The 18894-nt window shown below is 44.9% G+C and overlaps 1 protein-coding gene across 1 annotated transcript in view; it reads right to left on the bottom strand.

Moving 5' to 3' along the window:
• Positions 1-1848: 1848 nt before the first annotated feature.
• The window catches only part of MICOS10 (mitochondrial contact site and cristae organizing system subunit 10), a 29867-nt gene continuing 12821 nt past the window's right edge, over positions 1849-18894 (bottom strand). Inside the window, exons 2-4 of the mRNA XM_036115575.2 lie at positions 5524-5571; positions 4374-4483; positions 1849-2099 (exon numbers count right to left, since the gene is read on the bottom strand). Of these exons, the coding sequence (XP_035971468.1) occupies positions 2085-2099; positions 4374-4483; positions 5524-5571 (173 nt within the window). The 3' untranslated portion in view covers positions 1849-2084. The remainder of the gene's footprint in view (positions 2100-4373; positions 4484-5523; positions 5572-18894) is intronic.

Genomic DNA, 18894 nt, shown 5'->3' on the forward strand with positions numbered 1-18894 from the left:
CATGCTGTGATTTGTGTTTTCTTCTTTTTTGAAAAGGGACCTGTTACTCTTCTCTCTGCCTGAATAAAGACAGAAAAATTAGAGGGAAATAACTTTTAAAGCAAATATGAAGACAAGAGTAAGGAATGAAACAGGTTGCAAGGGCATTTTTTCTTTTAGTGACATGGGTTATTTTGATCATGGAATGAAAGGAGCAGAGTGAAAAACAGCAGAACGGCTCTGGTGAGCCACGGCCATGACTTCTAGTCCTGGGCTCAGGCCCCCTTTGGGCTTTAAGTGATTCAAATCAACAAAAAGGCCCAGAGAGCAGAGGAGTCTGGACAGTTTGCAGGGCAGAGAGCCACTGCTTCCCGTTCTGGTCCAGAGCTTAGCACCCCTTTCTGGAAAGGGGGGTGGGGTGAAGGATGACGGAGGGAAAAAAGAGAGGGTATTTCTACCCTGAATCTACTCATTGTGATACTTGCAAGAACTGTCTAATCAGTGTTCCAGAACTGGGGTCAGACACCAGTTCCACCCCAGTGCCTGGCCTCACCCTCCACACCTCTCTGGGCCCCTGCGGACCTCCGTGTCATTCCCCAACAACCATATGCACTGCGTGACTCCGCGCCTTCACATAAGCCACCCTCCTGCTCTTCCTCGTCTGGCTCGAATGTCCACGTCCACTTCAAGTACCGGCCCACGGTATCCCTCCTCCGCCAGGCCATCTGAAGGACACTTAGCTGTTCCTTCTCCTTGGTTCTCACTGCACTTCTCCTACACCCCTCCGCTTCGGGGTCAAGGGTCTGCAGGCCCAGCCTTCCAGCACACTCGAAGCATCTTATGTCTTCCCTTTCCATCTATCTCTGCGGCCTGGAACAGTGCCTGGCTCACACAAGATGCTCAATCAACATATACAGGATAGGGGCACCTGGGTGGCTCAGTCGTTAAGCATCTGCCTTCGGCTCAGGTCATGATCTCGGGGTCCTGGGATCGAGCCCCACATCGGGCTCCCTGCTCTGCGGGAAGCCTGCTTCTCCCTCTCCCACTCCCCTTGATTGTGTTCCCTCTCTCGCTGTGTCTCTCTCTGTCAAATAAATAAATTAAAAAATCTTAAAAAAAAAACAAAAAACACCAAACATGTACAGGATAAAGGGACCAGTGGGATCAAGCACTGTGCATCTTCATTTTATTGTAGAGAGAGAAACACAATAGGAAAGACGGAGCTCCCTCCGGGTTTCTATACATTTTTAGAAGAAATTGCCGCAATATTGCTTCTGCGTCCAGCCTCCCTGGTTCAAGTGAAACCAAAGGAATAAACTCACTGAGGGGCATGAGAAGCAGCCTCTCTGTCCTCAACCTTCAGCTGCTGCGTGAAGATAAAATCACCTCCAAATGTGGCCTTCGAGCCGGGTGGGTACACCACGAGCTCGCCCGGCCCCCCAGGGTGAAGCACACACCCCCCCGCCCCCCGAAGCTGCAAGACACCGTGCCACGGATGGAGGGAGCCGTGGACGCCACCCGCATGCACACCCTTCCCCACAGAAGCCCTGCCCTCGTGCAGCCGGTGCGGCTGAAACGTGCCCCGCCGGGCCTACTGGTGAGAAGGACACACGGATCCTAAGGAGCTGCTACGGCAAAGGCGAGGCTCCTCAAGACATCTGTCATCGTCAGCAGACGCTCCAAGCACCGAGTGAGGTGGACGCAGTTCCGAACACTACCCGTCAGGGGACGAGGGGGGCGGGACGCACAAGGGCTGTGGTTTCGGGAAGGCTCTGCGTGGCGGGGACCAGGAGGTTACAGCGGCTGGCAGCACAAATACAGTCGGCCCGAGGCTCAAAGACCACAGGCAAAGAAACGCAGGCGATGCACTGGGCTGCCTATTTTTAATTTATTTCTTTTAAGACCACCTCCTTGCAATTTCCAGAGAGAAAATACAAAACAAGAAACAGACTTCGTTTCAAATACATAAACAGTGTGCTGGAGTTTAAAGCGTTACTGATAACATTGTTACAGAAGAATGTCAGCTTACTCCAGGGCACTTCAGTATTCCTGAGGAATAAACATGATTTCTCTTTTCCTCCCACTGGGATGTTCTCAGGTACAAGTCACTGTTCCTGCTCCTAGAAAGTAAGGACACTCTGATTAGAAGTGTGCAGACAGCATTTGGACAACCATGGGACCCCAAGGGACCAATGGGCCCCAAGCCTTCACACCCGGTTTGCTTTACAAAACGGTCTCCCAAGAGAACTAACACCCCTCCCAGGGCCTCAAGAGTGGCTCCCTAATCTTGGTGGGAGGACGGGGGCAGGGGGACCAGAGTCAGTACCCACACAGCTGTTCCTCACACTCATCAGAGGGCTGCATCAGAGGTGGGCGGACGCAGCGCGGCTCTGGAATCGAACAGCTGACCACCGATGGGACCTCGGGCAACTTTCTGAACCACAGTAAGACTGCAGTTCCTCATCTGCTGAAGGAAGGCAAGGAAAACCTCTCCCACTAACCTACTGGGAGGGAGGTCTCGAGAAAGAAGAGAAAGGCGAGGCATCCAGGAGGGGCCCTCCACAGGCCCCGACCGTGAGGTGACTACCTTGAAAGAGCCCTGCGCTGTGCCCGCCTCTGCGGAGAATGGAGGGTGACCACCCAGAGGCACAGACTCAAGTCCAGACGCAGTTACAAGGCCATTTTGGAGCAGTACACACAAGGCCGTTAAAAAGGAACAATATTTTCCACAGTAGCTCCCAGCCACAAAATGTGTAATACGCGTATAATCACCCCTGAGCCACCATCCATGACAACTGGGTCTGGAACACGGAAACATTCTGAACAATTAAAAGACCTGACGCTCCTCTCCGGCTCCTTTCTGTTCTCCCCCAAATCCAGCTGTGGTGCCAAGAAAGCAAAGGGTCAGGGAGCGGTGGAAACTGCCTGTCGCCAGCTTTGGTACCACGCAGCTGCGCTTCTTCTCGTCCCTGGGAGGGTCTCCCCCGGGCTCTGGCGCAGGGACAGGACACTGACCTGGAGGGCGGCGGAGGGCGGCCAGGCTCCCTGGCCAGACAGCTCGCACTGCTCCCAGTTCTCTGGCTGAGCACGCGCGGGCTGGGGGCCCGGCAGGCCATGGGTGGTCTGAGCGGGTTCTAAGACAGAGGCTACTGAGCTGTGGTGGGGACTGTCCTTTGAGCTTTGGTGACCCTTGTGGCTCCAGCTTTTGACCAGAACCGGGACACTCGACGGTACCACCTCTTCCGCTCTACTTGTTCTTTCGGAGGAACGAGGGGTAAGTCAATCACCCTTTCGGGGCCAGCCTCGACTATTACCGCCAACACTCCCATTGATACAGCCCCTCACAGCTTAAAATCATTTTCACACTGAATTCTCACAGCAACCATGTAGGTAGAAATTATTACCCTCATTTTATAGACAGAAGTGAAAACTCAAGATCACAGAGGAAGCAAGCGGTGGGTGGTCCAGGACCCACACCCCGGTCTCCTGGCTTCTGGGCTCTTTCCCCTCGTCCCCTGCTGCTGCCCAGATCATAGCGACTCTAGCTCACGGGCAACCCAGAAGGGAGAGGAATCTACACATCCAGGCAACAGGACACTCTGCACTGAAGCTAGTGGCGCTACAAAGACTGTGCCTTAGTAAGCCTGAGGCCACAAACACATCTAATAGGAGATACAGTTTACTTCACTCAGTCATTTCCTATTTATCTGAGTGTCTACTTTGTTCCAGGCCCTGGGGATATAAAACTAAATACCACCCCTGTCCTTGAGCACCCAGCCTCCCATGATCCTTTTCCCCCAAACCCCACAGTAACCAATCATCTAAAGTAAGGCAATGGGAAGAACCTCAGGAGACGTGCCACCTTCTCCCTCCTGAGGTGCAGGCCACAGGTTTTCATCCTGTCCCCATTATTAAAAATCCACCTGTAAACAAGGACTTCAGCAGAATCACATGGGACTTAGAGTGGAGAACCTCCCCTCTTCAACAAAAAGTGAAAGAATGCTGAGTCCCAGCTGTCTTTAGGTTTAGCTGGAGCACGTGTGAGATGTTGACAGGGCACTCTGAGATCTTGAACATAAGTGCTACTTACAGATAATTTAAGACAAATCTACTGTACCGCGATGATGAACTTTTCCAGGCAGGTTCATCCATTCTACTCGCTCACATAAGCTTATATACGTGAATGCACAGGTGTATCTCAAGCCACAGTGGAAAGGACAGACTTTAGGCACCAAAGCGGTGTCAACATCACTAAAGGCCGAAGAGCAAATTAGGAGCTCAGTGGTGCCACAATGACACACACCGTTCATTAATTATATGTGCTCCAAAGAACTCTTCAGGGACCCTGCAGAAATTGTTTTTAAAAGAAAGAGAAATATCAGTTCTATACATACTTTGACGTATTTTCCGTGTAGAAGATACGGAGCCTGGAAATCATGCTGACAGTTGGAGTAGGCCATTCCCAATCCCATGCCAGAACCAAAGGCTAATGGCCACATTCTTCCTAGTGAGCAGAAAAAGGAAAATCCCAATAAGGAACCACTAAGAGAAGATAAAGCTTTTTCTCTGGCTTCAATACATTTATTTGCTTAGGGTTCAATAAATATTCAACATGCATCTTATTGATGACTGCAACATGCCACACGTTTCTATCAATGTTTAATCAACAGTTAAAAACCAGGAAAGGGAGTCTATTACTGAATTTATCAATTCAGCAAATATTTATTAAGTACCTATGCCCCTAGGGTTCAAGGTCTTAACAAGTGGTGCAATATGAAAACAGTGGACACAGTCGAACGTTTTAATTTTATATATACGTTCTAATCATTTGCTCATTTTAACTAATTTCTTAACCTTAACAGAAATACCACCTTTGAATTTTAAATGGAATCACTGAATTTTGATTGAAGTCATAAAGCTTATTTATGCCAATACCATTAAGTGATGATTTTGCATCAGCACTGTGTATTATGATTCCCTGGTAATGTATTCCCCACCCATTCTTCACGGAAAGCGGTCAAAGTGACCCCTTTGGCTTCTATTCAATAACCAAATTTCAGAATTTCTTCCACAGAATGAAAGGGATATTGTCTGCCCTTTGCTTAGGAGAATTTCTGGCCAAAAGGCACGTGTATTTTTGGTCCACTTGTTTTTGTGACCAGCAAGACTCATTTTCAAGTTCCTTTAGAAAAAATTATAATTAATTAGAAATATTTGAGCATGCAGATTTGGCCAAGTGACTCACTGGCATAAAGTACAGGCTTTTCAGATGATATCATATTGAAGATATCAGGCACCCTGACTCAACGCCCACGGGGAACTCTGGAGGTGCCCAACCCACTCTGACCTCTTCTGAGTCCACATTCTCTGTCTAGCACCTTTGACAGTGGCCTACCTACACCCACAAACGGATGGGGTGGCAACCACGTAGCTGTGCCCTCCAGAAGTGTGCCTGCTGGGTGTGTACGTGTGTGTGTGTGAGAGACAGAGAAAACGCGCACAAGGACACTATGTTGAAAAGGTAATAGTAAAAGTCACACTTACTTTTAAAGAAGGTAAGTGAAAAAACAAGTCCTAATCCAAAACCAGTACCTACAAAGAGGGAGGAAAAACATGTTAAATCTTATAACAGTAACTTAACAAAAACAAAATGAACATTTCATAAATGTAAACATCTATGAAACAAATTTTTTCTTAAATAATTTGGTACCGAGGTGACTTTCCCATTTCTAACCTTATCGTCAGAGGCTTTACAGATGCCTTTGGTCCTTCTGCCTACAACAGGGGAGAGAAACTTTATTCCCAATTCTGTCTAGACAAGTCTGGCGGGGCAGGGGAATGAGCCAAGAGACCGTTCTTGAGCAGACGCTCTGGGCCCCACTTGCAAACAACGTCTGGCACGTTGGGCACTCCTAGTCCTCTTCCACAGGGGTGCCTGAGCCAGGACCTCAGACTGTAAACAATGTCAACTGGAAGCTCCCCTTGTCATTTTAGCATTTTGCGTGATGGCTACTTTTTGAGGAATAGGGAAAGGAGTGATCCAGAACATTCCCAAAGGCTGTCACATGTCAGACACAAGTCAGAGACCTCAGACAGAGGGAAAGTGTCTCCGCAAAAGCCCCGAATGTGGAGATTAGTCCCCTTCTCTTGTTTTCACTCATGGGGCATTTTCAACCACTATCTTTCAAAATAAAAGAACAAATGCAAGCCTATTTTAATGGTCTGGAAGAAAAAAAAAATTAAATACCTAATTTTCAATCAAACCTCACAGGAATCTAAGCTTGTGGGGGAAAAAGACCAGATCCTCATTTTTACCAGTATTTCTCAAACCTTGGTCATTCTAGTGCTGCCATCACAATTTTTGCTAAATCTACATTACCTTCACAATTACTTGTTTAAAAAAAAAAAAAAAGTTAAGAAAATCAATGCACGTATTTAATTAAATGAATTTGGCCTGAACTTAAATAATACTGGTGTAATCATAGCTTTGAGTGCTAGTTATATCTTTCTCATAAGATGTGTTAAAATGAGGAGCGCCTGGGTGGCTCCGTCGTTAAGCGTCTGCCTTCGGCTCAAGTCATGATCCCAGGGGCCTGGGATGGAGTCCTGCACTAGGCTCCCTGCTACTCGGGGAGCCTGCTTCTCCCTCTGCCTCTCTCTCCCTGTGTCTCTTCTCATGAATAAATAAATCAAACCTTTAAAAAAAGTGTGTTAAAATGAATGTAGAACCATTAAAAGAAATTTTTTTTTTGTCTGTGGTACCATTTTAGGGGGGGAATCACCCCCCATACTATAATAATACATGTCCCAAATATTGAAGTAAACTCATTTTTCCATTATCAAAAAAGTTATACACACCAAGGAAGAGTGCCAAGGTCTGATCGTATATTTGTTTTTCAGACTTGACAATTGTTTTCAGACCTTTCAGAGTATTCTGAGGCTCTTTACAAAGTGTCTACTCCAGGGTTCAACTGAGCCCCCAACCAACCTCTTTACAATTAAGCACCACAAAAAAGTCCCGATTCTCACTTTGCCTTAATAGTTTTCCAATTTTGGCTGTTGGAATTCTAAGAGATTCTTCTCTAACCATGATTTTAGGCTACTGCAGTGTAAACACTCAAAGTACTTCCCTGGTCACCAGCCTGACGTCTCTGCTCTAAACACAGAACTTCGGCACAACTAAGCAAGCTAATTCACATCAGTTTTCATCCACCCATGCAACCACCCAGCTGATGGTGGCGTGAAGAAAGTATTTATGCCACTTACTCAGAATGATTTATCATTCTCTCGTGCCACATACATGCGGCCATGGTGTAGGTTCCTCTCATATGACTGCATCCTATACAAATACGAATTTTCATTACAAACCATGACTTTGCCCCCTGTCCAACAGACCCTGCATTAGGTTTAGCGCTCAACTTTAAAATGCAGTATATTTTTTTTAATATATATATATATATATATATATTTTTTTTTTTTTTTAAGATTTTATTTATTTATTTGACAGAGAGAGACACAGCGAGAGAGGGAACACAAGCAGGGGGAGTGAGAGAGGGAGAAGCAGGCTTCCCGCCGAGCAGGGAGCCCGATGTGGGGCTCGATCCCAGGACCCTGGGATCATGACCTGAGCCGAAGGCAGACGCTTAACGACTGAGCCACCTAGGCGCCCCTTTTTAATATATTTTATTTATTTATTTGACAGAGAGAGACACAGCGAGAGAGGGAACACAAGCAGGGGGAGTGGGAGAGGGAGAAGCAGGCTTCCCACGGAGCAGGGAGCCCGATGTGGGACTCGATCCCGGCACCCCGGGATCATGACCTGAGCCAAAGGCTGACGCTTAACGACTGAGCCACCCAGGCGCCCCTAAAATGCAGTATCTGAAAATCACTCATGTCACCCTAAATGTCCATACAATTTGTAATATGGTGGAAAGCTAGGCAGCTTACAGACCACACTAGTTAAACCTGTTCAAAGCTAACATCATCTGAAGGAAAAGGAACTAACATTTTGGTATTTCCCATGAGTACCCACCATTTTCTCCCCCTCCCCACCCCCAAATTCTCTTTCAAACCAAATGACAACCTGATCCGGTATTATCCCCCATTTTTCAGATGCAGAAAACAATTTGCTCAAGGGTACTCTGTTGAGTTAGTGGTAGAGCCGTGAACGGGGCCCAGGTCTGCCAGACTCCAAAGCCCCTCGACCCACTATGTCTTGACACTGGGGTCCCCTACAATTTCACCCCCGACACAATCACTACCTCCCGAGGGAAAGCTGGAGTGTCAAGATTTCTACTGCCAGTGAAGATACAGCCAAAAACCAAATTGTGCTTCCCACGCAACAGCCCAGAACGCTCGGCAACCAGGCCAGTAACAAGTCTGCACAAGGCCAAAAGGGCTTGTTCAGATTCATTCCCAGGCTGATCCTACCGCACATGTCACAGACACAAGTCCACCTGGTAGGTGAGATTCAAGAGCTTCAGAGAAACGGGAGCTATCGCGACTGATACTCCTTGGTGAGAATCTGCTGTTGCCCGGTTTATAAAATGGCACCGGGTTCAATTTCAAAGCAACTTGCCTCACCCCCTTGCAGCTGGAAGATGAGTAAGACAGTAAATTGGTACTAGAAAATGAGGTAAAGGATTTGGACTGGCTTACAGATTTCAAACCAGGCAATGGGATGGGGAGGTAGGCCAGTAAAAACATAATGGCTTACAATCAGAGCTTTTGGTCTTCTCCATCTGGAAGGCAATTTTTTGGCAAACAAATCAAAAGCCCAAAAGGAAAATATTTCAGCATTTTTCTTGTCCCTCTGACTCCATGCCTGTCTCTCCTATTTTTCCCCAAGGAAAGAAAGCTCTCAGATGCTCAACTTTTCCAAATAGTAGACCAAGAATGATGGTAACCCACTGCTACCAGCATCGCTCACCACAGAGATGAGAAATGTCTCAACATCAATCAATACAGCACAGGAAATCTTTACCCTAGACACTTAAGCTCAGGTATATGCCCAACACCTAGTTCTGCTCCCAGCAAAGGCACCTATCTGCAAGTCTGAGACCAAAATCCCAGTGCGGACTAAGCAAAAGATGGTCTCCAATTGGGCTCCTACCTCTTCCATTCTTAAGAGTGACTCCCCCCGCCCCCCCCCCGGTCTCTGTATTTTTAAGACACAAGATCGGTCTCTTCAGAAAAAAATAATACAGAAACTGATTTTTTCAATGCCAATGTCTGATTTAAACTTAGCTATCTCGGTTACTTGAGAGATTAGCAACGGTGGGGCCGCTGATGAGTTTTACAGGCTCAAGTTCTCACATGCTAGATTTCTTTTAAAAGGCAACATGGTGCTTCAAAGAAGTCCCACCTGATCCGGGGACACCCACTCTGCAGCTGTTTCCACTAAAGATTGGCACCTCTAGGCCACGTTTAAACTTCATAACAATAAAACATGAAAGGTTTGTCTTACAATAAAAACAAACCAACATGGAAAAGAGAAGAGTTTTTTCTGCCTTTGGCCACTTTTTTCTGTTGTTGCATGACAAGCTCTCTTAGAGGAAAAAAGCCAAAGGAAAAAGTACAAAGCATTTTTCACCTTCCCTGGAAGCAAATATTTAACTATGAATAAAGTTTATATAACTTCGCCTTCCCCCCACTCAAGTCTGTTCTTTTGCTCCGTGCTGTCTGGAATGACAAATCACCCTCCAAAGGAAAGAAATGCCTGATTATAATAGGTACAGATCTTCCTCGTGGCAAAGTCCAGTTATGAGGGGAAGGAGGGGGGCAAGGCAAACACACACACATACACACACACACACACACACACACACACCCCGCCCCCCCGCCCCAAGGAGCCTTATGGAATTGACATTAGGCAAGGAGCCCATGCTCCAAAACCATTTCTTTTGGAGAGGAAAAAGAATTGGCACAAATTCTTTCAAAAAGAAATTACTCCAAATCAATCTAACCCTGCACTTCAGTGCATGTTTAGTGCCCAAATGGACATCATAAAGCTTGCTAGTAGAGAAACACAAATTTTTAGGAAGGACCAATTCCTTAGCAGTTCATCTGATACTATTTTAATAACAAAACAAGAAAGAACTCACTCCCACTAACAACATGTAAAATACATATAAAATATTGCTGTATCTTATGCCCAAGCGGATTTTTAACAGATTTAAAAGAATAACAACCCAGAGCAGTACACCCGTGTATGCCTGAAGCCACGTTCTGTGTAAGAAGGGGAGGACATAAATATATGTTGACAGCCATTACTGTGACATGTGGACAACTTCTGGTTCCAACTTTATTTAGAAAAATCTTTGCTCTCACCATGCCACCTAGCATAAAGCTTCACTTCACTGCAAATCACTAAGAAGCAAGCATAATCAGCAAGAAGTAACAAGCAGGCTACACAATCGGATTGCAGTCTTGGGGTAGAAGTGTACTTTGGATGTGAGCCCCTACATAACAAGTTGGAGCAACCCATGCTCCCGCAGAACCGACGTGGTAAAAAGTTGCACTTGCCAACAGACTTTAGGCCAGGAGGAGGGACTCATTGTTTGGAGGGGCACAGGAAAAAAAAAAAATCCTCATTAAGTCACTTAGAAAACATGTCTAGGAAAGATCCGGGGGGTTGGGGAGACCATGGGCCCATTTTATTTATCAATAACTTATTATACAATAATTAAGCTCTCCTTCCAGTTTACATTTAACATTTTATTTTTATTTATATTTGATTTCTCATTTTTAGTTTTTAATTTTAATTCCAGTATAGTTGACAGTGTTATATTAGTTTCAGGTGCACAATATAGTGATTCAACAATTTTCTACATTACTCAGTGCTCATCATGAGAAGCAGACTTACATTTCACATGTTAAACGAAGCTCCTAAATTCATAAGCCTAATGTATAGTTATCAATGCTAAAATCTGACCTGTATCTAAAAATTAAGTAAACCTGTAAAGCAACTCCATTTTAATTTCTATAACTTATATCAAAATGTAGGAGCAAAAACTTAAGTATCATTGCAACTGGCAGTTTAGTGAATATGAGAAGCTTCAGTAATTCCAAGCAAGTTTTTCAGATCCCTAGAAGCCACGTGCCAAGCAACTTTATTCGTAAATGTCTGAAAGAAAACACAAAGGTTCCAAAGCAAGGAGGGCTTTGGTCTCCTGCTGAGTGGCACGGCAAGAGGACTGGTGCCATCACAAGATGGGCCTACGTCAACCACCGTTCAGCAGCTAGCTCCCTAACCTCACGTCCTATACTAACGTCACCTGGCTCCAACCTACTGGGCTACAGAGTAAAAACAATCTCACAGGGTTGCTGTTTCCGTTAAATATAAGGTATCTGGCAGTATCCAGGACAGAACTCAACAAGTGGTAGTAAGTTCTGTTACTTCTCTAATAAAACTCAAAACAGATCAAAAGTGTCATGTAATAGTTAATCCTCTATTAAATACAACCCACTGGCTTGCCTAGGATCACACTGTGGGTGAGCCTCGGCTGAAAGTCACAACCTTCCCCCACCCCAACTCTGCGTGGGTATCAGCAATTTTTTATAGGAACACCTCAGGTTTTGACAGACATTTTTTTTAAAAAAAAAATAGGGGATTCCTTCAGACTCATGGCTAACTAGAACATTTTGCTTAAAATATGATAAAAATTTTCCTAGAGCTATCTGGTGTTTCATAAAGCTCCAGTTATGCTTTGAACATGGATTAGTATCAAACTGATCTATTTATGATGGGCACGCTTTCCTGTTCAATCATGTTTCGATCAATGTTATTACAATCATCAAATGCATTTGTTATGACAGAACAAACAAGAATGTGCTTTTATAGAGAAGTACCCTTGGGACTGAGTTTAGTGAGAATTACATTTCCAAGAAACATTCCTGATTTATGAAAGATGCTCAGGGCCCAATTTATGAGGGAAAAAAAAAAGTTTTAAGTCAGCTCCAAACTGTGTTACTTAATTCTCTGAGGCAAAGACACACCGTCCCAGGCGTCCACGTGTAAATACCAAGTCGTGTGAATTAACCAAGAAAGTGGGCCGGACCAAAGACCCAGAGATGGTAAATTCAGTCTGTGTTAACCAGCCTCTCAAAAGTCAACATCGCTGCAGGGTAGATAGGAAGCAGACTAAGAAGGTGGCTTTTGTACAAGACCTCCACCTTCTGTAGCTATCCAGACTAGACGGAGGCTGGAACATCGGCAGGAATTTCTCGGGTGGACATCAATTCCCGGGATCCTGATCAGAACAAGCAAGCCAGTCAGCAGAAAGCAGTAAAGATAGGGAAGGTAAATGTGGAAGTCATTACTGGGGTGCTCTGCTTCAAGTAAAGCCAAACTCACTAAAAGGGTCCTTTTAAATGAGTGCGTGTGGCACACGATCCAACTTCAGAATTCTGACAGCCATACAACTTTCCAAGAATGCACAAAGGAAGAAACAGGTTTGGTACACATTTTACTAACATATAATTAGCTAATAAATTCACATGTGGGCATAGCATGCAGGAAAATGAGAAAATGCTCTGAAGACTAATTTAAAGGAGACTGAAAAAAATGCAGAATTACTAAGTTTCAATAAACACAGTAAAAAACGCAATGCATTACACTTATTTGGGGGGAGGGTGCTTTGGAGGTACTAACACAGAGTGTCAGGCACTTATATTGTTTCTATGTATTATTTCATTTGATCCACAGAACCACCTTGTAAGATGTACTATGATCCTGTCTCCCAGAAGAGGAAACAGTTTACTGGAACTGACTTACCCAAGTACACACAACTAAAAAAGTAGAATTCAAAGCCAGGCTGTCTGACTCCACAAAGTCATGGCTCTTTCCTATACACAGGGGTAAACTTCATGGAAGGTTGAGCAGAACAGCAGGGCAGCTGGTCTAATGTTACATGTAACAGCCAAGTGTTTTCTGCATTGTGACAGGTAGTTTCTGACTATGTTACTCTTCAGTCCCTCAAGAAAACAACAGAAACCACAGATGTTTGACTTTTCAGGAGTGGTAACAAAAACCTGCAATTACTCAGAATCAGTGAGAAAGAGAGTCCACAACTCAAGCGGGGAAGTACTGCCCTCTGTGCACTGGCTGGAGATCAGATGAATCCAAATTCATCCAAACTGCTCAAAAGGGTATCTTCCAGTGAGTCCCTTCCCTCCCAAAAGCCCCATCCCTCTAGCCCATCCCCATCAATACAGTAACTGGATTCTTACCTTTGGGAAAGGAAATATAAGAATCGAGGATTCAGGATACCCAACATGGACCATTACAGAGATTATGTTGTCATCTACTCCTGATTCAAATGAAAAATTCAATGGAGAAACAAAAACCAATAATTTATTTTCCTTACACATCTACTTGAGCTACATTTATGAGCATGTATTAAGTAGAAGGCACAGGTGTTTCTTTTTTGAAGGTGGGAATTGTTACATGGAGGTCTACTTCAGTGATAAGGTTGTGTGGACTTGGGGGTAAGACAGGTTAAACACGAAGGAGAATACAGGTTAGGTTACTTATTAGTTGTGTGTCTCAGTCCTTGGGCAAATGATAGAACTTCTCCCAGCATCCGTTTCCTCATACAGAAAACTAACAGTACCTGTCCCCGACTGGGGGATGGTGAGGATGACATAGCAGAGTATGTGTAAAAAGCCTGGAACAACGGCTCACCACACACAGTAACTGTCATTCCCTTCCTTCCCAACCAGCCAAACCATCCTGGCGGGTTAGAGAAGGGAGCGGGGAGAAGGTGGTAAGATTGTTCAAGAACAAATCAAAAGTTCAAATATTTACTGAGTGCTGAAGGACACGGGTCAGAAATAAGTAAGACAGAGTCTCTTCCCTGGGGAGCTTGTGATCAGGGAAGGAGAGTGAGTCCGGTATCCAGAAAACTGGGAGGGACCATGTTCTGCTGGTCCAGAGGAAGAGGGTGGGAGGAACACACTTATCTGGGAAGAAGTGTCATTTGAGTTGTCTTAAGGAGTAGACATTTAACAGCCGAGTTCGTACAGAGGGGCACACGCTCCACCCAAGGCTGCGCAGGGAAACTGGGGCGGCGGGGGGCGGGGGCAGCTTGCCTGAAGCCTGAGGCCTGTCCTGGAGAGCAGCAGGTAAGGCTAGAAAAGGATCAGGGCCATTCTGAGGGCCCCAAAACATCACGGCACTTAATCTAGTGGGCAAGAGGCTGGCTAAAGAGTTTTTTAAAATATGTGACATGACTGAAGCTGTGCTTTAGTAAAGACTCATCTAACTAAGGTGTGTAGGATCACTTGGAAAGGAAGAGACATTTTGCTGGCAGAATTTACAGGCTTAACAACTGATTAAGTGTGTGTATGTGGGTCTGGGGTTTGGGGGCTGCGGTGGGGCAGGCTGTCCAAGAAAATGCCGAGAACTGCTATCTGGATAACTAGAAAAACAGGGGTACCATTTATAACATTCATCAAATAACCTTTTAAATACCAAATGCCCTTTATCTAAAATATAACTGGGTTTATAAAACTGCAACATCTAGGGGCGCCTGGGTGGCTCCATCAGTTGAGCGTCAAACTCTGATTTCGGCTCAGGTCATGATCTCGGGGTCGTGGGATTGAGCCCAATGTTGGGCTCTGTGCTCAGTATGGACTCTGCTTGTCCCTCTCCCTCTGCTCCCCACCCCACTCAAGCTCTCTGTCTAAAACAAATAAATAAAATCCTTAAAAAAAAAAAAAAGAAAGGAACATCTACAATGTTTTCGGGAACACTATATAACATTAAAAGCATTCACTAAGCACTTAAGCTTCAGGAGCCCATTATCTCATTTAATCCTCATGATAGGGGCACCTGCGTGGCTCAGTTCGTTAAGCATCTGCCTTTGGCTCGGATCGTGATTCTAGGGTCCTGGGATCGAGCCCCATGTCAGGCTCCCTGCTCAGCGGGGAGCCTGCTTCTCCCTCTCCCTCTGCCCCTCCCCATGTTCACTCTCTCTCGTGCTCTCTCTCTCAAATAAATAAATAAAATCTTTTAAAAAAAATCCTCACGATAAACTTCTTTTATTAGCCCCATCTTACAGGCCAAGAAACGGAGACACAGAAAGGGTAAGTAACTTGCCCCAGGTCACACATCTGGGATCTGAACCCAGGCAGCCTGACTCCAGAGGCCTGGTCCTTGACTGCCCCCTCACAGATACACAAAGCTATTATCATAATTTTGACTCCCTAAAGTAAATGAAATAGCTTTCCAATTTCGTCCTGGCCAACACTATGTGTGAGCATTTCCTTAATCATACAAACTGAGCACCTACTGTGTGCTGGCTGCCACGCCAGGCCCTGTGATCGGTAAGCTCACGGTCCAGTGCTGGAGCCAACTGTAATTAGAAACTCGAGGTGCAGGGTACAACGACAGAAGCAAGTACAACGCACAAAAAGCACTGAGGAGGACACCCAAGCCATTCTGGGGGGCAGAGAAGGGGTAAGGGAGCTCCTTGTTGCCAAATCATCCGGTGTGAGGTCGACGGAGCAAGTCTTTCATGCCACACTAAGGCCCCTCGGCCTCTACTGTAAGCGGGAGGGAAGCAATAAAGAGAATTAAGCGGGGGAAACAACATATCCAATGAGCACTTGACAACAGGCCTGCTCTGCAGCAATGGGGACAGATGTGAAGAGGCCCCCATCAGAGATGGGGGTACCGCGAGGAGAAAGCCATCACAGCAGCCCAAGTGGGAGCCAGGTCCGACCACAGACTCTCCTCTGCCCATCTGACTGGAAAATGGTATCTTACACACTGTGGCCTTTGCCTCCCCTGTCCCCCCTGCTAGACAGAACTGAAAGGGACGGTACTGGAGGTGAACAGCACAGGTGACAGCAGGACTCTGGTCAGGGCGGAGGAACTTCTGAGCAGTGGGAGTGACCACACTCAGTCATGACTCTTAATAAATAAGGGATCCTTAAGACACAGTCATGGACAAAGGTAAACAGAGATGGAAAAGGGGCTCAAATATTTGAAAAATATACCAATGGTTCTGCATTTAAGGTATTATTGGAGCAAATGGGGGATATCCCAAATCAGCATTTGCAAAGGTGTTGGAAGGATTCACCTGAATTTCAGGGCCTTCTGTGAGCAAGCAACTTTTTCTCTGCTACTCAAATCTGGCTCTAATAAGGGGCCCAAGACAGCCAACAGCACCCAGCTGACTTTATATTCCGGTAGTAGTCCACAGTCTTTCTTAAAAGGCATCATTATTCTACAAAGCCCCATACATAAAACTCTCCAAATCACTGGACTTGTATACATAAAGAAACCAAGAATTCAGGGCGCCTGGGTGGCTCAGTTATTAAGCATCTGCCTTCCGCTCAGGTCATGATCCCAGGGTCCTGGGATCGAGCCCCACATCGGGCTCCCTGCTCGGCGGGAAGCCTACTTCTCCCTCTCACACTCCCCCTGCTCATGTTCCCTCTTTAGCTGCCTCCCTCCCTCTCTCTCTCTCTCTCTCTCTCTCTCCCTCCCTCTCTCTCTCTCGTCAAATAAAAAAAAAAAAAAAAAAGAAAAGAAACCAAGAATTCAATTTTCATAAACTGAGTAAAGAAAAAAAAGTCTTCTAAAACAGAAGTTATGAGCTGAAATAAAATGAATTTCAAGTTGTAGTGGGAACAAGAAAAAAATAAGTGTGTGTTTTCAATGGTCACAGCCAATCTTTTCTGGGAATTCGTAAGACTGGTAGCACATATTCTAATGTTAAGATGGTGTATGACTAGAGCAGGAATAAATAAAATACTCTATTTTTGCTTCTAGTCAGAATGGGATATTTATGAGCTCACGAGTTCAGGGTTTGTCACATATAGGCCTATACCAAAATGGTTAAAAAAAAAAAATCTCCAACTAATGGATTTCAATTTAATCATTTGAGATGATGCCAAGAAAGTAGCAGCCTTCTTAGGACTGCTTCCTAGTAAATGGTGAATTATGTTGCTTAAATCATTCGCTTTAGTTAATCATTTAAAATCTATCAGACAGAAATTTCGAGTGGTTTACATGTGCAGGTTCTGACAATCAGAAACATTTGTTCTGACTCATAAACATTTGCCGAAGTAAGTCTAGAAATCTGTCAACAATTATGTCAGAGTGTTACAATAATTATAAATTATCCTAAGCATTCTAATGCAGCTTTAGGTTGGATAAAGAAACTTGACATAAACACACTGGATTTCAATTCCTCCCCACATACACTGTTAACTATTAATCAAATAGTTCTAAATTCTACCTGAAGATACCCAACTGAAACGACTTTGGAAAGTCTGTATAGTTTTTTATTTTTTTTAATTTATTTTTTTTAATGATTTTATTTATTTATTTGACAGAGAGAGAGACAGCGAGAGAGGGAACACAAGCAGGGGGAGTAGAAGAGGGAGAAGCAGGCTTCCCGCAGAGCAGGGAGCCCGATGTGGGGCTTGATCCCAGGACCCTGGGATCATGACCTGAGCCGAAGGCAGACGCTCAACGACTGAGCCACCCAGGCGCCCCTTAAAAAAATTTTTTTTAAGATTTTCTTTTTAAGTAACCTCTACACCCAACATGGGGCTCAAACTTACAACCCCGAGATCAAGAGTCTCATGCTCCACCAACTGAGCAGCCAGGCACCCCTAAAGAATGTTGTTGTTTTTTTTTTTAAACAGAAACTGTTCTTATGTGTTTATTTGCTTACATTATAAAACCAGCAAAGTTAATGATCCTCTCCACCTAGCATCACCATCACTCCCAAGAGATAATCTGGATTAAGTTTATCATTCCATTTATATAAATGGGATCACACATCATGCGTGATGTTTTACAACTTGCTTTTCTCACTTTATAATTATCAAGGACACCATTCTGTAACAGTACATCTTTTTTTCTAAGATTTACTTATTTATTATTTGAGAGAGAGAGAGAGTGTGTGCACGCGAGAGAGAACATGAGCAGGGGGAGGAGCAGAGGGAAAGAGAAAGAGAGAGGGAGAATCCCAAGCAGATTCCCCACTGCGTGCGGAGCCCTACAAGGGACTGATCCCATGACCCTGAGACCATGACCTAAGCCGAAATCAAGAGGCGGACACTTAACCGACTGAGCCACCCAGGCGCCCCGACAGCACATGTCTTTCAAAAGCTTTTTACTGAAATACAACATATAGATAGCTGCACAATTAGGTGTACCACAGGATGTATTTTCAGACTAAAAATACCCAAGATACCAGCACCCAGAGTAAGGCACGGAAGATTACCAACATCCTCAGAAGCCTGTCTTGGGCTCCCTTATTCAAAGCTCTCCATCCGAGGGCAATCATATTCTGACTTCTGTAAGTATAGTTTTGCCTGTTTCTAAACTTCTATAAATGGAATCACACAGTGAGTATGTTAGTCTAACACTGTGAACAGTTGTAGGTCGTTCATTATCACCGCCAAAGAGTACTCCATCACATCAGTGTACCACAATTTACTTATCCATTCTCTGCTGATGAGCATTTGGGTAGTTTCCAGTCGGGGCTATTATGAACAGTGTTCTATGAACATTTCAGTGAGAGTCATCTGGTGAACACATGGATGCATGTCTGCTGGGCAGATACCTAGGCATGAAATCGTTGTGTCACAGGGTATATACCTACGGTTAGCTGTAGTAGAGACTGCCAGTTTTCCAAAGGGGTTCACCGATTAATACTCCCATAGGCAGTCTGAGGCTTCTGGTTGCCTTTATCCTCACCAACACGGGGTATTTTTCATCTTTCTGGTTTTAAATAACTCTTGGAGGTATAATTTCTGTAGAATAAACTGCGGCCACTTGCAGTGTCGACAAGTGTATATACCTTGACACCACCCCTCCAATCGTGAGACAGAACATGGCTGTCAGCTCTAGAATTTTCCTTATGTCCCTCTGCAGTCCACGCTTCCCTCCAC

Source organism: Halichoerus grypus, chromosome 5 (assembly GCF_964656455.1).
Source record: "Halichoerus grypus chromosome 5, mHalGry1.hap1.1, whole genome shotgun sequence".
Classification (NCBI taxonomy): Eukaryota; Metazoa; Chordata; class Mammalia; order Carnivora; family Phocidae; genus Halichoerus; species Halichoerus grypus.